Source organism: Argentina silus, assembly GCF_951799395.1.
Source record: "Argentina silus genome assembly, chromosome: 5".
Classification (NCBI taxonomy): domain Eukaryota; kingdom Metazoa; phylum Chordata; class Actinopteri; order Argentiniformes; family Argentinidae; genus Argentina; species Argentina silus.
In genome coordinates this window covers 13,016,016-13,037,471 of record NC_139659.1, presented here as the reverse complement: position 1 = coordinate 13,037,471, position 21,456 = coordinate 13,016,016, and the positions used below count along the sequence as shown (strand labels likewise).

The following is a 21,456-nucleotide window of genomic DNA, read 5'->3' as shown; positions in this document are numbered from 1 at the left end:
GTTCTGTATCAAGACGTGACGTGACGATGAAAATCGACATTTTACACAAATGTATTTTCTCTGTGTAGGATACTGCTCACTCCTATCTAAAGAGACATTTGAAGACTGTCGGATCCCAGAGCGAGATAGAACGATCGGGAAAGAAAAGGGGATATCCGGAGTCTCCAACCAATGAGCGCATTCCACATGCGGACACTGAACGCAGCTTTCGGAGCGGCGAAAGGGGGGTAGCGGACAAACGCTATTGGTGCTGATGAGGACACCAGTGATTTCACAGCGGCACGGCAGAAGAAATAGACTGTGGACATCTAAGAAGAGAACACTTTCTATACCTGCTGTATAGACACTTGTATTGTTAACCAACGAGGACACATCTTCTTGAAGCTATTTCTCTGTCAAAATGTGCCGGTTTTTATGGTAGTATGAATCATCCGTGTTAGCTACATTGTTGTGTGGCACTGGGAACGCTAGCGGGTAGGAAGGAGCCTTTACAACCGGCGAGTTTTGACAGCTAAAAGACATCGACCAAAATCGCTCTACTAACAAGGGCACTCTTAGACAACGGACCAAACACAGTTTTGAAGTACACGTTGAAAACGTTGTGTCGCATGCTATTTTTACAACCATTTTCCTCAGTGTGAGAGCGGAGATCAACGCTAAAGAAGTAGTACAGAAATCAGCGAAGGTTGACGAGGCAGAAAGATCGATTCAGCCATGGACAACACTCACACAAAGACCGTGGAGGAAGTTTACAGCAATTTTAACGTGAACGAAAGCACAGGTCTAGGCTTAGACCAAGTAAAGAGGCAACGGGAAAAATGGGGACCTAACGGTAAGTCTCTACCATGTTCGGTTGGCATTATCCGTGAGAAATGTGATATCCCCGTGTCACGTAGCTAAGTTAGCTTGCCGGCTAAGTTGCTAGCTTGTTAGCTAGCACTCATTCTTCAGCAACCGGCGAGGTTGCTGACGTCACGACATGCCGTGTTGAAATAGTGTACTTTATCCCTCAGGACAGATTTGAAATTGCCTATCTACATAGATGTCAGCGAATAGCACGTTTATCCCGAATAGGTGTACTTTTGTCTCTGAGACAAATGTTGCCTACAAACAAGTGTCATATCTAAAGTATATCAAATGAGTCATTTCGTCCGTTTGCTCCTTTTCCTGTTTAATTTCCCACATGGGCTGTCAACTACAAATATTCCGCATGGCTTCAACAGTGTCAAGACGAACCCATTGTAAATCATCACGTTTCACGTGTTGAGTAAAACGCAGCCCACAGAAACTCAAAGAACCATTGTTTTGTCGTTGGGTAACCTGACCTTGTCTTATTTTCCTCCCTAAATATCTGGTGTGGTGTCCCTTGGATTAACTGCAGAGTTGCCTGCTGAGGAGGGTGAGTGAACAATACATGTTTGTGTCATCTGATATGATGATATCCTAACGCCAATTGATTGAATACAATCAAACCTGCTGTTATGTATCCTCAGGGAAGTCTCTATGGGAACTGGTCGTGGAGCAGTTTGAAGATTTACTCGTGAGGATTCTTCTTCTCGCAGCCTGCATATCCTTTGTGAGTATATACAAACGTTGACGCACGATATAGGTGTCACGGCAAGCTCTGTGTACTTTCAGAATAACGGGATGAACATAATTGGAACAAAAATCGTCCTCACTGTTGAAAATGCAAGCCCCTGGGTTTTCATTGATGTCTGCTGCTCCAGCCTCATTATACTGGATTTATTTTTAGTTGTGTATAGTCTGTAGCCTGCAGTACTTGCTTGTGTGAGTGAGATGGAGGAACCATTGATTTTAGCAGCAGTGCGTTTGTTTATGTTGTATACCTGCTGTAGGTATAATGTGTGTTGAGACTGATACTAATATTGCAGAAAATGTTACCCTAACACCTAACACCAAACTGCCCCTATACCTGTGTTTTAACTCATTTAGCGCCGAGGGTGAATAAACCTGCCCAGTTTGTCAACATTCCAGAGTGCCAGGGGTGACTTTTTTAACCAAACATGCATAAATGATGATGCTTAATTTTGTAGCCAATCAAAGTGTTGTTGCTAGGTAAATATCACATAAAACACTTTAAACTTTGAACTCCAGGTGATGAGTGTTCCGGAATTCTTTGGCAGTTAGTGTGTTAATGCAATTACTCTATTAACAACATTGTATTGACATGCTATTACTATGCAATTACCCAAACAAATCGTATATACCCGACTTACAGCAACAGGAGGACTGAGTGCATTTGGGTTATACATTAAGGCAAATGCATTTTCTTGTGATATCAATACGAGGTGATGGTTTTGATTTTGCATTGCAGGTCTCTGATGGTAGACAGGGCATCTCATAATTTAGGGGATGAATGAATATCACTCTCACTTGTGTTTGCCATTGGAATGAGAGGCTGTGTGTGTGTGTGTGTGTGTGTGTGTGTGTGTGTGTGTGTGTGTGTGTGTGTGTGTGTGTGTGTGTGTGTGTGTGTGTGTGTGTTAAAGAGGGAGAGAGTGAGGGACAGCTGAGAAAGCTGTCTGCAATGTTGAGAACAGCATTAATGAGAGATTGAGTTTCTGGCTGTGAGCTAGGCACAGGTCAGCCATTTTCGGACACCGGTCTTCAGTTTCCTTTTCTTACTGTTGCCCAATTATGCCTCACCAACTTCCTGCTGTCCCATCTCGTCCCGTCAGGTCCCGCTGCAGCAGTTAATCTCCACATCATTTGAGATGCTTGTGTTTGTCACTCGCGGCCTCCCCAGTGGTGACAGGTCCCGGAGAGTGACAAGTTCACGTCTCCGCGGTCGTGTTTCACATCCCGTAGCCTTGGCAGGTGTTCAGCGCCGCGTGGCTGAGAATATCACCATCAACGGCTGGCATAGTGACGAGGGTCAGGAATGGGCTAGCCTATAAATCACATACAGCAGCATGCAGATCTTTTTTTTCCCACGAACAGTAACACACACAGACACAGGAACACACACACAGACACAGGAACACACACATACACACAGGAACACACGCGCACACACAGACACAGACACAGGAACACACACGCACAGGAACACACACAGGAACACGCGCACATACAGACACAGACACAGACACAGGAACACACACGCACAGGAACACACACACACACACACAGGAACACACAAACACACACAGCTTTACTTGTTTACGTGTTTTGGCCCTTCTCTTGTCTCTTTCTCCTCACCTTTCCCCGGGGGTGCTTCAATCAGCAGTTTGTATGCTGTTGCTCCTCCAAGTGTCTCCTGGAGATCTATGATGCAGGATGTTTTTTGTCGTAGCAAATGGGCTTGAGGGGAGTTAGTGTGCAGTGATTGAGGCAGGCATCAACAGCGGTACTCTGGTTCACAAGATCCACATAAATGTGTGTATGCCAGAGAAGCATACTGAAAGAAATACACGTACTGTTTCTGTACGATAATGTTGAGACAATATGTCCTTCACATTTTCCTGTACTCTTGTGCCTTACTCAACCCTGGATACTCAACATTCAAATATACTAGACGAGAGTGATTCACAGATTTCATTGGCATGTGATTTGATAGGCTGTACCTAAGTGGGTTAGAAGGAGGAGAATTCTGTATGGCACTTTTCTGGTTGTCTTCCAGATTCCAATTCTGATTTAGGAGACAAGTCACTCCTGTCCCTATCATTCTGAAAATGGTAGTTGAGAAACACTTGGCCCATTCTCTGGATGAGATCTGCTAAGTTGTGTGAATGAGACTCCTGCTTCGGGAAAAGCTACGTTCGTTATGCTCAATACATCTAGTAATGTGCAGCGAGTGGCTGTCATTATGTGTATTCATAGCGCAAATGAATGTCATGTTATATTGACTGCTTTATTGCCAGAGTACCTGACAGGCTAATTACCGGGGGCTCTGAGTTAATGATGCTGAGGCCTCTTACTCTGATGACAGAGGAGTACTCTGTTCCTCCTCCAGGTCCATGGGTGACTGACATCAAAGTAGAATGACATGAGGAGGGTATTTTTAACCTTTAACCCTTTGTTCTGAGAAGTGGTGATCAGTGTTAGCACACAGTACAAGAGCAAGCACGGCCTTTTTTACGAGGACAATTCAGCTGTTGTCCATCAAACTAACTAGCGTAGACTCATCTGAGAGGCACTGTGAAGTTGCCACTTGCGACTGTATGCGATTAGTATTGACAGAGTGACTCATTCTTATGAGGTCAAATTGTTCCACCCGCCTCGTCAGATTGATCATTTGAGACCGTGGTGGTTGAAAGTCACGCATCCCATTTCAGTGGCTGAGATGTAGGGCGATGTGGAAATGACTCCTCTTCAGAGTGACTATATGTAGCCCATGTAGATGTTGAGAGACCAGATGCGAAGATGACGTTTGGTGCATGAACCGGGTAGATTACGGCTGCTTTGAATGTGTATGGTTATGCCCAGCGTTAGATTGGATTGATCTAATTGGAGTACATGCTAGCATATAGCTTTTCGCTCTGCTGCTGTAGCTGAAGATGGGGAAGAAGTACAGTTGAGTCATAGAGCTGTACACTTATTCCACAAAATTACATTCAAACTGTTTAGACATGACAAAGCAGACTCTACATAATAGGTGTCTCAAAGCTAGTGACTGACTCTGACCAACTGATGCTGTTGCCCTTAGGTGGCTGTTGGGGTCCAGCCTGTGTGTCCTGTACATCAGACCCTTGCTCTCCTCCATCTCCTTATCCCACAGCTGACATCTGAATCACAAAAATCTGCCATGGCAGGGTATATGGCAGACATAGCTAGTGACACAAATAAACATTAAGTTGTATCTGACTCCAATTTAATAAGATATGACTCCAATTAATATAAAACATGAATGCGACTGATCATGATTATCTCTATGCTATGGCTGTAGAAAAAATTGTAAGGACTTATGAAAAGTGAACTGCACAAGACTAAGTCAAATAACTCAAGTTTTTATCAATACAAAAATAATCAATTTAATAGTTACAAAGAAACATAAAAGAGAAGACTTGTAAAGAAATGGAAATGTAACTTTAAGTCTATTAGGTTGTACCCTCAGGAGTTGATGCTCTAGGCCTAAACCACTCCCCACTCACTAATTAGCTCAACAAACTGCCAAATCATTCCGGAACATTCACCACCTAGAGTGCCAAGTGTTTTATGTGGTATTTGCCTAGTATCAATACTTTGATTGGCTGAAAATGAAGCATCATCATTTCTGCATTTTTGGTGAATAAAGTCACCCTTGACAATCTGGGCGACTTTATTCACCCTTGGCACTAAATTACTTAAAGAGCTTCCCAGGAAGCAATACACATCAAAGACCATATGAAATGGGAGAAACCTTTTGGCGAACTATACATCATCAACAACAGAACAATGGCAAGGAATTAATTTTGCTCTCTCTTTGACCTGAGCAACCTTTTTTGTCTCGAACAATGTTGAACATTATCAAAGACACAATACTGAAAATAATATCAAACTTCTACTCATGAGATATGCTTCAAAATGAAACTAACCCTAACAGGACAATAGTGATCGAGAGTACAGTTCCTCCACACAAGCACATCAAACCAGACTCAAAGTCTCCTGTCTCCAAAACCCTCTACACAGCAGCAGGCCTGGGAGTTCTGTTCGATGGCCCACAATCTGAGCCCAGATGAGCCTTGTCACTCTCCTGGCTGCTACTCCACCTCTGCTAATGAAACTGTCTGCTGTGGTATTGTACTTCAGACCCGCTGGCCTCCCCCTCATGATCCATCTCCTCCTAAAGGTGATTTATGAGGCAAATTTAAACTGACTTTGTGACCAACTGATGCTGTTGCCCTTAGGTTGCTGTTGGGGTCCAGCCTGTGTGTCCTGAACATCAGACCCTTGCTCTCCTCCATCTCCTTATCCCACAGCTGACATCTGAGTCACTAACGTCTGTCATGGCAGGGTATATGGCAGACGTAGCCATTTTTTAAAGATAGTTTTTTGGAGTGGGGCAGTCCCACTCTAGTTTTCAGTTTCATTTGATAGAGACAGTAGAGAAATACAGGAAAGTAAAGAGGAGAGAGTGTGTCAGCAGGGCATGGGCCGGATTCGAACCCATGCCGCCATGGGCATGTGTGTACACTGCAGGCTGCGGTGCTAGACCACTGGACCACCCCAGGCCACCTGTAGCCATTTTGAATGTATGTTTGAGTAATGCTGCCTTGTCTGTCTGTCTGTCTAGGTGCTGGCCTGGTTCGAGGAGGGAGAGGAGACCATCACAGCCTTCGTGGAGCCGTTCGTCATCCTGCTGATTCTCATAGCCAACGCCATCGTGGGTGTTTGGCAGGTGAGCAGACAGATCTCTCTCAATCTTCTCACTCGCTTTTCCCGTCAGATAATTACAGTTTATTTGGAAATATTGAATGAGACTGAAACAAGTTAAACACGTTGTGCCAGATTGAATTATCTTAATCTACCATCAACTGTCCTCTGTGGCTTCTCACCATAAATGGTGCCTCACTCTAAATTGAGACGACTGCATACAAGAGGATGGATCTGAAATCATTGGTGGTTAGGGTTAGGGTTAGGATTAGGGTTAGGATTAGGATTAGGGTTAGGATTAGTGTTAGGATTAGGATTAGGGTTAGGATTAGGGTTAGGGTTAGGATTAGGGTTAGAATTTTTTTTTTCTTGCTGGTTTGATGACAAGGTTTCTGCGTCAGCCTCCTCAGCGATGGCCATGGATTTGTCTGTGATTGGTTACTGAGCTGTTTCCCCATATGAAATAATAATAATAATAATACACTTTATTTATATGGCACCTTTTTAAAACAATGTTACAAAATGCTTTACATATAGATGAAACAGATATGCAAATAAAAACAAAAATAGAAGTAGAAACAGTAAAACACAGATGCATTGAAAAGAGTAAGAGCAGCATCGAAAACAAAAATAAAAGTAGAAAACCAGTAAAACACAACACATGGAAAAGAATGACCGCGTCCGGATGCCAGGGAGGCGTTGTGAAGGGATCCTCTTGGATGTTTTCTGGCCGGTTATCTGCCTGTCTCCACCCAAACAGACCCACAGAACCTCCAGTTATCTGCCTGACTCCACCCAAACAGACCCACAGAACCTCCAGTTATCTGCCTGACTCCACCCAAACAGACCCACAGAACCTCCAGTTATCTGCCTGACTCCACCCAAACAGACCCACAGAACCTCCAGTTATCTGCCTGACTCCACCCAAACAGACCCACAGAACCTCCAGTTATCTGCCTGACTCCACCCAAACAGACCCACAGAACCTCCAGTTATCTGCCTGTCTCCACCCAAACAGACCCACAGAACCTCCAGTTATCTGCCTGACTCCACCCAAACAGACCCACAGAACCTCCAGTTATCTGCCTGTCTCCACCCAAACAGACCCACAGAACCTCCAGTTCTCCAGCCTGTCTCCAGATTCAAGATTCAAGATTCTTTATTTGTCACGTGCATACAAGTATACAGTGAAATGCAAAAGTGACAGTGCCACAGAGGAGTGCAACAATACATTTAAAATAAATAGAATATAAACAGCAGTATAAACAGCAATGTACACAATGGAATGACTATATACAATGGCATTGACAGGTTGTCAGTACAGTTAATTACAGTGAAAGATGAGTCTGCAATGGGTAATTATGTGTGTGCGTATGTGTTGTGATGTCAGTGAGTGTGTGAGTGACCCCAAAAGGACCCACAGAACCTCCAGTTATCTGCCTGTCTCCACCTAAACAGACCCACAGAACCTCCAGTTATCTGCCTGTCTCCACAGAGCCTCTGGAGGAGAAGTGCCACAAACAAATAAGACGTCTAAAAATAGACCCAGGCTTATATCTTAGCCCGAGGGTATTCTCCTCAATTCTCTGCTATGATGCAAATATGTCTCTGATCAAGGCAGCGTTCCAAATCCCCACAGCCAAACCGACTCTGTTTGCAAGAGGTAGTCAGTTTTGAGTCTTAGCTGTGCTATGATGTTGCCAAGTTACACAAGGGGGAAACAATACCGAATGTGAAGGTTGGCCTGTTATGTCTTTACCATTTGATTGATTAACTTGATTAAGATTAGTTACCATGATAACCGTTTGTACCTATTTTTGTATTGAGGGGAAAATGTATTCACTTTGCTTTGTCCACCCCTGGAGCACTGTGTACATTTCCAGAGCATGGCTTTGGTAGACCTAACTCAGTGTAGCTATGCTCCCCACTGATGAAACATGGTAGACCTAACTCAGTGTAGCTATGCTCCCCACTGATGAAACATGGTAGACCTAACTCAGTGTAGCTATGCTCCCCACTGATGAAACATGGTAGACCTAACTCAGTGTAGCTATGCTCCCCACTGATGAAACATGGTAGACCTAACTCAGTGTAGCTATGCTCCCCACTGATGAAACATGGTAGACCTAACTCAGTGTAGCTATGCTCCCCACTGATGAAACATGGTAGACCTAACTCAGTGTAGCTATGCTCCCCACTGATGAAACATGGTAGACCTAACTCAGTGTAGCTATGCTCCCCACTGATGAAACATGGAATGAAATGGAAATGGTCATTTACACAATATACAGGATACAATGTAATGAAATGCTTGAGGGTAAGCAGCTCCTCAACAACGCAACAGTCAAACAATATCAACATCAATTTAGCAGTGCAATGTCATAATAATAAGAAAGGAGGAAACAATAGTAATAATAGCAAAACAATTGCAACAGCATAAAGTGTAAAGTGACACAGATAGCAGCAGCAGCAGCAACACTCACAATGAGTACTCGCATGAGGCTAGCATGGTAGTGGATGAGGAGGTCACCCTCACCCGTCACAATGTGATGACGCGGTACGGAACCTCTAATGGAAAGGTGTTCCATAAACACCGGATCATTATTCCAGAATCATGTCATCACCCCATGCAAAGCCTTACAGTCAGGTGTGAGTCAGGACTGTGTGTTGCAGGAAACAGGTTTGTTTTCCGACCTTTACCGTAGCGTGACCAGTCGTCACCCACGTCTTTATGAGGGCCAGTCAAGTGCATCTACTGAGTCATCTGAGATGGACATACTGTGTGTAGCAGATAGCCAGGTGTGTCCGCTGTCCGGGGCATGGGTTGATAATGAGCTTTGAAGCTTAACTCACTTACCTTGCCCGCCCAGCTGTTGTCCTAACATGCTTGTGACATTGATAGCAGGATTAAACCAACCAGAGTAAAGGCTCGAGGACACTTCCAGATGGTTTAAAATGGTACTTATAGAATTGTCTTCTATAATTCTATGGTCTTCCACTATTATGCTAGGCATATAGATCACTCTCGATGCGTGAGAAGTTGTACTCCTCGTTTCCAGTGTCAACCAGGTTCCCTGGGAGTAGGAAAGGGTGGAGCTGGATCGTGAAACTTTCACTATGTGAAGGAAGGACAGAGTAGCCTAGCTTATATTTATAGAATTCATTGTAAAACTCCTAGATCTAGATAACTCTCTCGATCCAGGCTAAAGATAAACCACCAGGCATCCCACTGGACACCCTGGAGGAGAGAGAGAGAGATCCTATTTCCTCCCTTTGCATCTCAGTCACCCTGAAACGCTTGTCCCAGTTTCTCCTCCATCCCTCCCTCGTTTTATTTTTGGTCATTCGTTACCTTGCCTGCCCTGAGAAACCCCCGGCCCTCCCGCACACCAAGTTCTCCCTCTGCTCTTGGGACCATTTAGGGGTAAAAGAAGAAGAAGAAAAAATCCCCACAACCTTGTCCTGAAATGGCATCAATGTGTGTGCTGTAGATATTTCCTATTCCTTTCTACTTGCCTTCTGCTTTTCCCCCTGCAGCCTGACCGTACCCTAAGGGGTTAAAGTGTCAGGTCAGAGAGAGAGAGATGGATGGAGGGAGGGAGGGAGGGAGAGAGAGAGAGAGAGAGAGAGAGAGGGGAAGGGTTTGATTTGGCAGTGTGTCGTGCACCTGGGTGGCAGGAACAGGACTTGGAGGCATAGCGCCTAATTACCTTCCTTTCTGCTTGGTCGTCTTTTCCAATCAGAGTCGGAGAGAGGCAGAGGCAGGAGCAGAACACCCTGGAGCGGGGCCTGTTTGCTGGGCACAGGCACTGCTAGTCCCAGCCCCTGCCTGGTGGATGACAACACTAGATTTAGAGCCCCATAAAAAGAGTACAGTAAATAACGTTGTTGCCGTCTCTCAGCAACCAGGTCTACTACAGCTGTGCGTGTGTGGTAGTAGTAGTAGTAGAGAGAGAGAGAGCTACTAGTAGTGGGGGTAGTGATGGACAGGGATATCAGTGTGTTTACACTGTTTCACCCACAGGAATGAGATAAATCAGTGTTTTTGTTTAGCCTAGTTTGTGAGGATTTCTCGGGGGCAAAGGCTTTGTTTTTGGAGATTTGAAGGGATGAGTCCAGCCGAGTTTGGTGCCTGGTCTGACACATGGCTTTGGCAGTTGGATGCGTCTGTGTTTTATATTGTCCACTCATGGCTGTAGAGGCTCCCAATTGGAGCAGGTCCATGCAGTCATTTAGTTGAGTTAGTCAAACGTCTTTTTCATTCATTTACTTCAGTTTTGTAGCTACCGAATAGTTTATTTTGCCGAATGGCTTTCAGCTTCTGCCAAACGGTGGATTGCCTTCTCCTCCCCCGGGAGGCTGAAGTCTGGCCCTAACCATTGAACCCTGCGATGAGTTGTTCTATTGGAAAGGACAGGCCTGTGATTGAAAGCCAAGTGTTTCCTACATGTGTAAGATGCAAATGAGAGATTACCTGCTTCTCAAAGGGAGTGTTGGCGATTTATAATTCACACCAGCCCCCCCCGTTTGGCTTTCACTTGTGAACAATCAGTTTCACAGTATTGCACTGTTACGGAACACAGCCCTCGTCTGCTCGGGACAGTATGTGGCTCTCTGTGAAATGGTTTACGAGAATGTGTGCCCCCCGGCTAAACTGAGGTTTGTGTAAAAGAAGAGCCGTTAAGTGTCACATCGTTTGCCTTTGTATAAGCAAACAGAGGTTGTTTGTGGACAGCCTGGGGATGGTAGCTGATGAACATGTCTCTAGTGCTTCTCCTCACCCTCTGCTTACCTCCTTGAGTCGGCGTCTTGGGCCAATCAACGCTCTCCTCTCTGACGTCACAGCAACAGTGTTTCGCAAGGCTTAAAGACTCGTTAGAGGCTGTGACACTGTGGTCTTCCTGCCCCCTCATTGGGCATTGACAAACAGAGACTTTGTGTACACCCATCCTATGAGAAAGGCCAGGGGTTGGGTCTGCCCTATCCTGCCCTGTCCTGCCCTGTCCTGCCCTGCCCTGCCCAGAGTGCTACCTAACCTGCCAGCCTGGCTGTCCCGGCCAGAGAGATAGTCCCTCAGGGAGTAAGCACACAGAGGGAAGGAAAGGTCACAGGGAACACAGCAGATCCCTGGCGGGTGATTGGGGAGGAATGAATGGGTGGAGGGAGAGAGAGAGAGAGAGAGAGGGGGATGGATTGATTGAGGAAGGAGGGGGTGTAGTGTGGTTTACTGCGGTGTTCTCTTCAGTCGTATCTGATGGCACATTGTGACGTTAGTTGTGGCTAAAATAAGAATTCCCAGGGTGGAGTGAATGACCCAGGAATGTATTGTTTCATCGTATCTGAAACGGCACCCCCTAATCAAGTGAAATGGCCATATTTTCATTTGGTTCTTCTTATGTTTGCTTTCTTTGGCATGTGACATGATAAGAAAAAGGCTCTTGAAGTATGTACCTTGTGAAATGCTGTGGTATTTCTGTCGGACCGTTTACAATCATCGTTTGTTGTTGCAATTGGGATACAATTGGAGGTTGTTTAATCTCACCATCTTGAAGCCAAGGTCACCGGTCAAGTAAACATGTTGTCTCACCGTTGCCAGCTGCACACGATGGATGAATATTGATGAACATTGATGAATATTGATATCCTTTTGTCTTACAGGAACGCAATGCAGAGAATGCCATCGAAGCCCTCAAGGAGTACGAGCCGGAGATGGGCAAGGTGTACCGGCAGGACAGGAAGAGTGTCCAGAGGATCAAGGCCAGGGACATCGTGCCAGGGGACATCGTGGAAGTGGCCGGTAAGACGCCCGACTGAAAGGAGGATGATAAATGTCCATTTAAAGAGTCCCTGTGTAGAAACCGTGTTAAATAAGTGATGATCTGACAGTCAGCCCCCCCCCCCTCCCCACATGGACGTTCTTTAGGAACAAACCCTGGGCCAGCAGAGTCACTCTGGGTCTGTCATCGAGGTCCTGTCTTTGTGTGATCACCCCATGCAGGACATTGTTTGTGAGAGTGCAGGTGTGAGTTCATTTGTGTGCGCACGTGTGTGCGTGTGTGTGCTGGTTCTTCCGTGTGTGTGTGTGTTTATATTTGTGTGTGTGTGTGCGCGCGCTGGTTCTTCCGTGTGTGTGTGTGTTTATATTTGTGTGTGTGTGTTGTTCTTGTGCTGATAAAGGCCTTTCATCTGGGCAACCAGACATGAAGCAGAGAGAGATCAAAGCTGAGGGCCTGCTGCTCCTGATCTCCGCCCCCCTCCTCTCCTCCTTCTGCATCTCTCCCTGTCTCCCTCGCTTCTCTGTCACCACCGCAGAGACCCAGAGACAACAAAGCTCAGCAGACACCACCTGTCTGGACCCGCTCTGCTAATTGATTTAGAGGTGCATTTCCTGCAATGGATACACACACGCAGAAACATGTTTGATCTAGATCTAGTTTGAGAAATGAGAGACGAAAAGGCCAAACTTTGGTCAGGGGGAAGAGTTGAACCCTGGTGTTCTACTGATGGAGAATTCTATTCTCAAACACACACACACACACACACACACAAAATACACACACACACACACACACTCACACACTCACTCACACAGAGAGCAGCTGCAGCAGCTGTTTTGGGATGTATTTGTATTTGTTCTCCCCATATGTGAGAGCGGTGCTGTGCCACGACAGTGTGCCACCACATTTCAGAGCAACTGAAACTGTTATTTAGAATATGACATCGCCAATGACATTGTGAACCGTCCTCATGTTCCTCCGTTAATTCAGCGTTTCCATGTATTTTAAGCACCTATTGACATGAATAAATGCGAGCGGGTTTTTAGATTTTTTGAATGCCGTCCAGCGCCACCTCGTTCCAACATCCCGGGGAGAACCCTGGAGCTCCTCCAGCTGATCTATTTTCTGTCCTGTCAAAACCGTGCGTGGGTGTTTTTACTGTGGCTGAACCCAGCCCATCACCACACACTCAGAAGAGCCTCTCTCCTGGCCCTCCAGTGAAATTAAAAACACGTCCACATTTGGAGTGAGAGGACTGGGAGGTCAGTGGTGTTGACCCTGCGGCCAGCTGACCCTCTCAATGTACGACTCTCGACTCTGCTGATCCGTGTTCAGCCCCCTCTGTGTGTGTGCGTGTGTGGGGAGAGGACTGAGGTCAGTGGTGTTGACCCTGCGGCCAGCTGACCCTCTCAATGTACGACTCTCGACTCTGCTGATCCGTGTTCAGCCCCGTCTGTGTGGGTAACTCTCTGTCTGAGTAAGGAGCTGCACTGAAGGAGGTTTTGACTCCAGGGGCTGTGCATTCTCCCATGGCAAACACACCTGCATGTGGAGTGGGGCAGGTGCTCCAGATAAGGGACTCAGCAGGCTCTGCTAGAAGGGGAACTAATGTGCCGTGGCTGGCTCTCATCAGCAGGGTTTGGCATTTAGAGGAGTCCTCCCCAACACACACACACACACACACACACACACTCAGACCCACCTTGTCATGGTGGAGGTGGTGTAATGGTGTGGGGAATGTTTTCTTGGCACACTTTGGGCCCGTTAATACCAATCAATGATCGCTTGAATGCCACAACCTATTTGAGTATTGTTGCTGACCATGTGCATCCCTTCATGGCCACAATTTACCCATCTTCTAATGATTACTTCCAGCATGATAATGCACCATGTCACAAAGCAAAAGTCGTCTCTAACTGGTTTCATGAACATGACAATGAGTTCAGTGTTCTTCAGTGGCCTTCCCAGTCACCGGATCTGAATCCAAAAGAACACCTTTGGGATGTGGTAGAACAGGAGATTCACAGCTTGAAAGTGCACCTGAAAAATCTGCAGGAATTGAGTGATGCAATCATGTCATCATGGACCAGAATCTCAAAGGAATGAGGAATGGACATCATGGACCAGAATCTCCAACATCTTGTGGAATCAATGCCACGAAGAATTGAAGCTGTTTTGAGAGCAAAGGGAGGCCCTACCCAGTATTCGTATAGTGTTCCTAATAAAGTATTTGGTGAGTGTATATACACACACTCTCAGTGCTTATCTCCCTGACTAATCCACTGAAACCGCTGCACTAGGTAAGTGTCGCTGTTACATAACACCAAGAGAGAGACATGTAAAGGTATGGAGAGGGCTTTACAAAATGGAACTGTTGCATGTGGTTGTGGAGATGAGGCTTTGTTGTCTTGGCTTGGACACCAGGGTTAAATATATGGTTCCTGTGAAACCAGAGTACAGTCGCTGGGAAACATCTGTAGATGGCATGCCCTGCCCTCTCACGTTTCCTGCGTCTCCAAGCCCTTCCTAAGACGATGAAACGTCCTCCTCCTCCTGTCTTCTGAGGCCTCAACCTCATCCCTGATTGGCTGTACTCCTTTTGCGTCACACGTTCCCCCCCAGGCACCTCATTTCCCTCTCCTTGTTACTTTGTTACTCGGCTTCCAAGAAAAAATAATCTGTCTCTCGCTCGCTCTCTCACGCTCTTTCTCTCTCTCTCTCTCTAGCTTCTGTAGTCTCCTTCCCCTAACCCTGTCAACTGCATAAAGGAGGCTGAATGAATGGGTTTGGTTAACCCTTCACACTCCAGTCCATGGGCTAGGCTGAGCCGGTACAAACCAGTAGAGAAGACAATGTTTATCGGGGTGGGTGGGAAGGATGCCAAGGAGAGATGCATTTCTAGAATGCTAAATTGCTAGGTGCCGGGTTAAAGCAGCATCTGGTTTATGTCACAGGCTTAACGTAGCACGGTGAAATGTGTGTATACAGTATGCTGCAGTGTGTGTAGTCTACCTGCATGTGTTGTCTGCACGCACTACTGGCTTTACGCAAGAGTGTTGTTGCTCACTTCCCCTCCCCCCACCTCTCTCCCCCCTCAAGGGTTGACAGATTTGGCTCTGAGGCTGGGGTCGGCCGTCTCCCGACCGTCTGGGCGCCTGTGACCTTGGAAGACAGCCCGTCACTTCCTAAACGGGTCACGACCCCTGACCGCCAAAATCCTCTGACTCACCTGTCTTTTAAATGCTTTCACTGATTTGTCATAAATGTGGGACTTTTTTTCTCTCAAGTTTGTGTGGGTGTGTGTGGGGACTGCTTTTTGGCGTCCTAGACTCATGTTAGCCTACAATCATGGGGTCAGATTGATGACAGGTGGGTGGGGGGGTGAGGAGTGCAGTCAGGACCCCCCTGACCCCCCCCCCCCAACGAGACCATAAACACAGCAGTGGTGCTAACGAGACGTCAGCGAGGCTGGGGGGGGGGGGGGGGGGTGTAACCTCAACGTGAGCTGTATCTAGAAAGTGTTAGAAACCTTAGAGAGCGTCTGCTTTCACCACCAGAGTACAGCTGCGGCTTTTCACCTGACTGCCTTCAGTGCCTCAGTGCTTGAGAGAGATACCATGCCCTCTCCTGGGAGAGACGTGAGGAGAGAGGGAAAGAAGGAGAGACGTGAGGAGAGAGGGAAAGAGGGAGAGACGTGAGGAGAGAGGGAGAGAAGGAGAGACGTGAGGAGAGAGGGAAAGAAGGAGAGACGTGAGGAGAGAGGGAGAGAAGGGGTGCTTAGCGCGGGCTCTCACTACTGTCAAGCATTGATTTACCCTCCAGAGCTAACAGCAGCTTAGAATAGCATTCTCTCAAAAGACTACCCCCTCCCCTCTTTCCTCCCCTCTCCCCCCCTCCTCTCTCTCTCTCTTTCTCTTTCTCCCTCCCTCCCTCCCTGCCTTCACTCCCTATTCAACCTCCGTCGGCTCCCAGGAAACGGGAGTTCTGTGATGTTTTCCGAAAGCGGTGCTTTTATCTCCTGCCAGCTCTCTCCTCTGGCTCTGGGTGACCACCTCATCCCCCTCTCTTTTTAGCATTCAGCTCTTCACCTCCATCCCCCTCTCTTAGTGTTCAGCTCTTCACCAGTGGGAAAGAGTTACTCTGTTGCTACGGCAATGGCCCTGACCCTAGGAGCAGAAACATCCTGTGTATAAGGAATCAAACAAACAAGCATGGCCTCTCTCTCTCTCTTTTCTCTCTCTCTCTCTCTGTTTCTGTCTGTTTCTGTCTCTCTCTCTTTTCTCTCTCTCTCTTTCTCTTTTATCTCTCTCTCTGTTTCTCTCTCTCTTCTCTCTCTCTCTCTGTTTCTGTCTCTCTCTCTCTTTCTCTTTTATCTCTCTCTCTCTGTTTCTGTCTCTCTCTCTCTCTCTCGTGTGTGTGACCCAGTTGTATGTATAATGTGGGTGAGCTGTTACCCAGCAGCCCTGGGCCTGTGGTGTTGCAAGGCCTCCACCGGCACAACCATCAGACCAGGGCTGCAGAGTAAAAGTGCATTCACGTGATAAGCCCAAGAACAGCATTGCACAGGGCAGAGCCATTGTTTTCAACGGAGGACGCGGCTGCGCTTCCCTAATCAGCTGTTTCCTAAGTGGCGCGCTAAATTAATTGAACTCTGGGCGCACGCTGCGAACGCTGCGCTGAGCCGCAGCGCCTGCGGCTGATCATGTGACTGGATTGGAAGGGGCAGGATAGGACGTTTAGAAAGGAGGCAGTCTTGATCAGATTAATCATTTGTAGACCAGATGGCTGCACTTTTCTTAGTCTGTTCAAAGAGGGGAGGATGGGTCTGTCTTTTGTCCTCTCTCTCTCCGGTCGTCTGTCTCTGCCTCACTGTCTCTCTCCTTCTCTGTCTGTCTCTCCCTCTTCCTCCCCTTCTCATTCTCTCCCCAGCAGTCTTCGTCTTGCCTCCCCTCTCTCTTGTTTTCTTACTCTCTCTCCCCCTCTCTCATTCTCTCCCTCTCTCTGTTCCTCCTTCTCTCACTCTCTCTCTCCCCCCCCTCCCTCTCTCATTCTTTTTTTCTTGAGTTCAGATGGGCCTTCGCACTTCAGAGTTGGCTCGCTGGAGTCGGAGCACTCAACCAAAAAGGCAGAGATTGATTTCTTATAGCTCACTTTAATCCACGATCAGGATGGGTCTAGGTGACTGACGTCTTCCTCTGAGGAGAATGGATTCAAGTGAGCTCTAACAAATCAATCTGCCTTTTTTTTTGAGGGCTTTGACTCCATGCAGCATCAAATAGGTCATTTTGGAATTTTTTCTTGGTAAGTACCTCTCATCCTTTTCTCTTGTTTCAAACTTTTCCTCCTAATGTTCATTAAGCACTGAGAGGATGCAGAGTGTCTGGTCTGTTTGGCTGCATGGAACCACTCAAGGAGCTGTAGTTGTACATGCTAACTCCTATCAGGAGAGAAGACAAACCTCCCTGGACCCCCCCTCCATGTAGAATGAGCTCTGGGTGGGAGAGTGGGTGCCTGTTCACATTACTAAGATCTAGCACCCTCCGACTAACCTGAATGTTCTGTAATAGAAAGCCTACTTTTATGTGGCCTCTGTTATGGAGGTCAATGATATACGTTTGCATTTGTTACTCTTTGGGAAAAAGAAGATTACATTTCCTATATTTAGGGGAAACATTTCACAAGGAGCACCAGGAGCATCATTGCAGCTTTGGCCTTGGTCCCCTGTCGCAACAGAGACATGTGTGCATGGGGACCGTGTGTTCATCTATGTTCTGAAGAGGACCCCTTCTGCCTCGGCCTTTACAGGCTGATTGACTGATAACTCCCAAGTGTGTGTGGCCTGACATTTGTGTCTGACTCGAGGGGACAGATAGGACCCTCTTTGTTCACTGTGGAGAGGGCCCTTATCCATGTCTCCAAACCTGGAACCGCCTGACCCTTTCTCAGAAATGATGGATGGCTAAATACAGCCTCCTCCGTCCGGACCGGGAGGTTGGCTTCAACAAGCGTTAATGTAGGCTGGTTCACACTTCGTCACGTTTTAAACACTCCGTCCTCTCTACTGAGCAGCGGAAAGAGACAGTCGGCTAGGGCTAGGGTTAAGGTTAGGGTTAGGGCTAGGGTTATTAAAACCAGAGCAACGTCAGAGGGGTTGCATGAGTTGGCTCTGGCCAGCAGCCTGACGAACAGCAGGGGGATACAGTTACGTTTCCCCCCCCGTCACTGGTTTGAATGAGTACAAAACAATCTAATACTAATTGTTTTCTCATCTTTTGAGTTGTTATTATTAGACGACCCTGTTTATTTTTCTTGGAAACCCTTACTTTGGATGCATCACCTAGCTGCATAATGAGGGGTTTGGTGTGAGAGAGAGAGAGAGACTGTCCTTGTTTTCATCAAAGACACGCTGTTCTATGATGAACAGATTGTCCTATTCTCACTGCTCTCATTGTCTGAGGAAGTAGGTTACCCTGGTGTCCATGACCCTTTTCACCAACCCAAGGTATATATTGGGAACATGTCCCATTATTAGTTTGGGTTAGGGGCGTTTTGATGGTGGCTTTATATAAAATGGATTCACTTGGGGACGGAATCTTTAATGTGTTCTGTTCTTTCTAAGATCTACCCTTCCCGCCTACCTTCTTTCTTTCCTCCCTCTCCATTATCTCCATCCTTTCTCTCCATCTTCCCTCCCTCCCTCCCTCTGTCCTTCCCCCTCTTCTGTCCTCCATCGTCAGCTCAATCTCCTTGTGTAGAAATTGATCTAATTTGACGGCTGGCTGGTGATAATAAAGTGAGATAGGCAGACTCCAGGGACCCTGGGGGATGTCACTTCTCCGTTTGGAGCTGCTGGCACATTTCAAGTGTTTTAATGGAAGGAGTGAAGCAAGCTGTGTAGAAAGTCTCTATCCAAGTTTGATGTATAGTCTCCACAGTTCCCCTGTCCCCATGGTGGTGCTAGCATGATGAATGCATGTCAGGAGTGAGTGTGTTAGGTTGTATGGCAGGAGGAAACAGATGGTGAAGTCAAAGCTGTTGGTCATGTGGTCCCTGCTGTTCCAGGAGGCCCATAGCAGATTGAGATGGATGTCCTTCCCTACTGTGCTCACGTTTAAACCCCCACCACCCCACCACAATGCTGAAGAACTCAGCAAAATAGTTTTCCCATTTTTGGACGTGTGTTTTGCAGGTCTCATGCAATCCCCCTGCCCCACCCCCCACCTTTCTTCTCACAAAAGGGCACTGAAGAGGCCTAAGGGTTGGTTTACATGTCTGTCAAAACTCTGTCCTTCTCAGGAGAAGGAATTGGTCAGGGGCTCTAGTTGGTGCTGTAGGTTTTCATGCCGTGGCTTTGTGTCAGGCAGTGTCTGTTGTAAAGTTAAAAGTTTCTTATTTCCGTGTGCAACCACAGCCTCTCGTTATCATTTCCTGTATCTTCCCAGATGAAACCCAAATAGCGTTAAAAGCCCCTCTGTCGCTGTGCTCTGTTCGAGTGGGGCCTACACTAGGGGATGGCCCCTCAGACGTAGCCAATAAAAGTCAAGGGCTTTTAATAGGTTCTTGTGCCTGTACCTTTCTGTGGTGCAAAGATTTGTTTGGAAACGGGTCCATATTTACATTGAAAATTTGTTTTACTTGCCATTACCAAAGCCTTCTGTTAGTGGAAAGAATGAGCAGTGTTCTATTTCCGTCCCCCGCAGAAGTGTAGCTTAGTGGAACATTCATATTTCTGATGCATCGCTCAGCTGTTATCAAGCAAATATGTTGAGTTTGATATGTTTATTACATTCAAGAAGTATGAGTTGGCGTGGCCAAGCCTGTGTGTGTGTGTGTGAGTGAGAGAGAGAGTGTGTGTGTGTGTGTGAGTGAGAGAGAGAGTGTGTGTGTGTGTGTCGGTCTGTTTTAACATGACTTGTTTAACATCATTAGAGTGTTGACTATTTTTCCCATGAAAAGACTTACTGTGTTTTATAAAGCTGTCCTGTCTCTTAAGGTGGTTGGTCATCATATTGCACCACATTTAAACCTCTTTTGACTCAATTATGTTTTTAAAAATGTCAAGCTGCCCCTGTACCTTTAGGTCTGAGCTATGTGTGATCTGTGACCTAATAGGTTAGAATGTAACCCATTTACTGATGGTATCCGTGTATTGTATAATCCACTGAACTGCCAGACTCTTTTAAACAATCTTCATCGTACTTAACCTCCCCTCCTCCATTCTGTTCTTTTCTCTTTCACAGTTGGCGACAAAGTTCCAGCAGACATCCGTCTCTCCTCCATCAAGTCCACAACCCTGAGGGTGGACCAGTCCATTCTCACAGGTGGGGCCGACGTTCTCATCCTCTAACTCTCTATTTGGTCCTGGTCTCTGTTATCTCCCTCTCATCAAGCCTGACTGGATGTTATGCCTGATAGTTGCAGCTGCTTGTACATCCGTCCATCAGACAGGAACGCAGTGTTCCAGAGATTTATGCTGTGAAGCCTGTCAGAAGGACTTCTTCTTTGTTAGTGACTTGTTGTTTAGTCCCCTGTGTGTGTGCGTGTGTGCCTTTGCGCGTGTACATGTGTGTGTGTGTACGTGTGCGCGTGTATGTGTGCGCGTGTGCGTGTGCGTGCGTGTGTGTGTGTGTGTGTGTGTGTGTGTGTGTGTGCGTGCGTGTGTAGTTTTCATGGCTGGTGATGAATGGCTCCAAGTTGGTCCAGGGAGGGTGACCCTGAGGCACAGTGAGAGAGAACAAGAAGATCATATCCCTCGCTCCGAATGACTCACTGCACCTTTTATTCAAGGAGAGGTCATCAGTCCTTAGTCAATACAGAATAGAGAGGGGAGGGGAGGGGGGAGAGAGAGGAGAGAGAGAGAGGGTTAGAGAGAGAGTTGGAGAGAGAGAGAGAGTTGGAGAGAGAGAGAGAGGGTTAGAGAGAGAGAGAGAGAGAGAGTTGGAGAGAGAGAGAGAGAGAGAGAGAGGGTTAGAGAGAGAGTTGGAGAGAGAGAGAGAGGGTTAGAGAGAGAGTTGGAGAGAGAGAGAGAGAGAGAGAGAGGGTTAGAGAGAGAGAGAGAGAGAGGGTTAGAGAGAGAGAGAGGTGGAGAGAGAGAGAGAGAGAGGGTTAGAGAGAGAGAGAGTTGGAGAGAGAGAGAGAGAGAGGGTTAGAGAGAGAGAGAGTTGGAGAGAGAGAGAGAGAGAGGGCTAGAGAGAGAGAGAGGGGGTTAGAGAGAGAGAGAGGGGGTTAGAGAGAGGGTTAGAGAGAGAGAGAGAGAGAGGGTTAGAGAGAGAGAGAGGTGTATGAGAAGTGAGTCCTGAGACTCCTGTGTCGCTCGGCTGCCTTAATTGGTAGCAAAGTCTGGAGGTATTTCAGTATTTCAGCA

The 21,456-nt window shown here is 46.8% G+C and overlaps 1 protein-coding gene across 1 annotated transcript in view; it reads left to right on the top strand.

Annotated features, from left to right (window-relative positions):
• Positions 1–238: 238 nt before the first annotated feature.
• atp2a2b (ATPase sarcoplasmic/endoplasmic reticulum Ca2+ transporting 2b) overlaps positions 239–21,456 on the top strand; it is a 33,186-nt gene continuing 11,968 nt past the window's right edge. The window contains exons 1-6 of the mRNA XM_083670331.1: positions 239–832; positions 1,382–1,399; positions 1,494–1,576; positions 6,236–6,340; positions 11,974–12,112; positions 20,333–20,413. Of these exons, the coding sequence (XP_083526457.1) occupies positions 715–832; positions 1,382–1,399; positions 1,494–1,576; positions 6,236–6,340; positions 11,974–12,112; positions 20,333–20,413 (544 nt within the window). The 5' untranslated portion in view covers positions 239–714. The remainder of the gene's footprint in view (positions 833–1,381; positions 1,400–1,493; positions 1,577–6,235; positions 6,341–11,973; positions 12,113–20,332; positions 20,414–21,456) is intronic.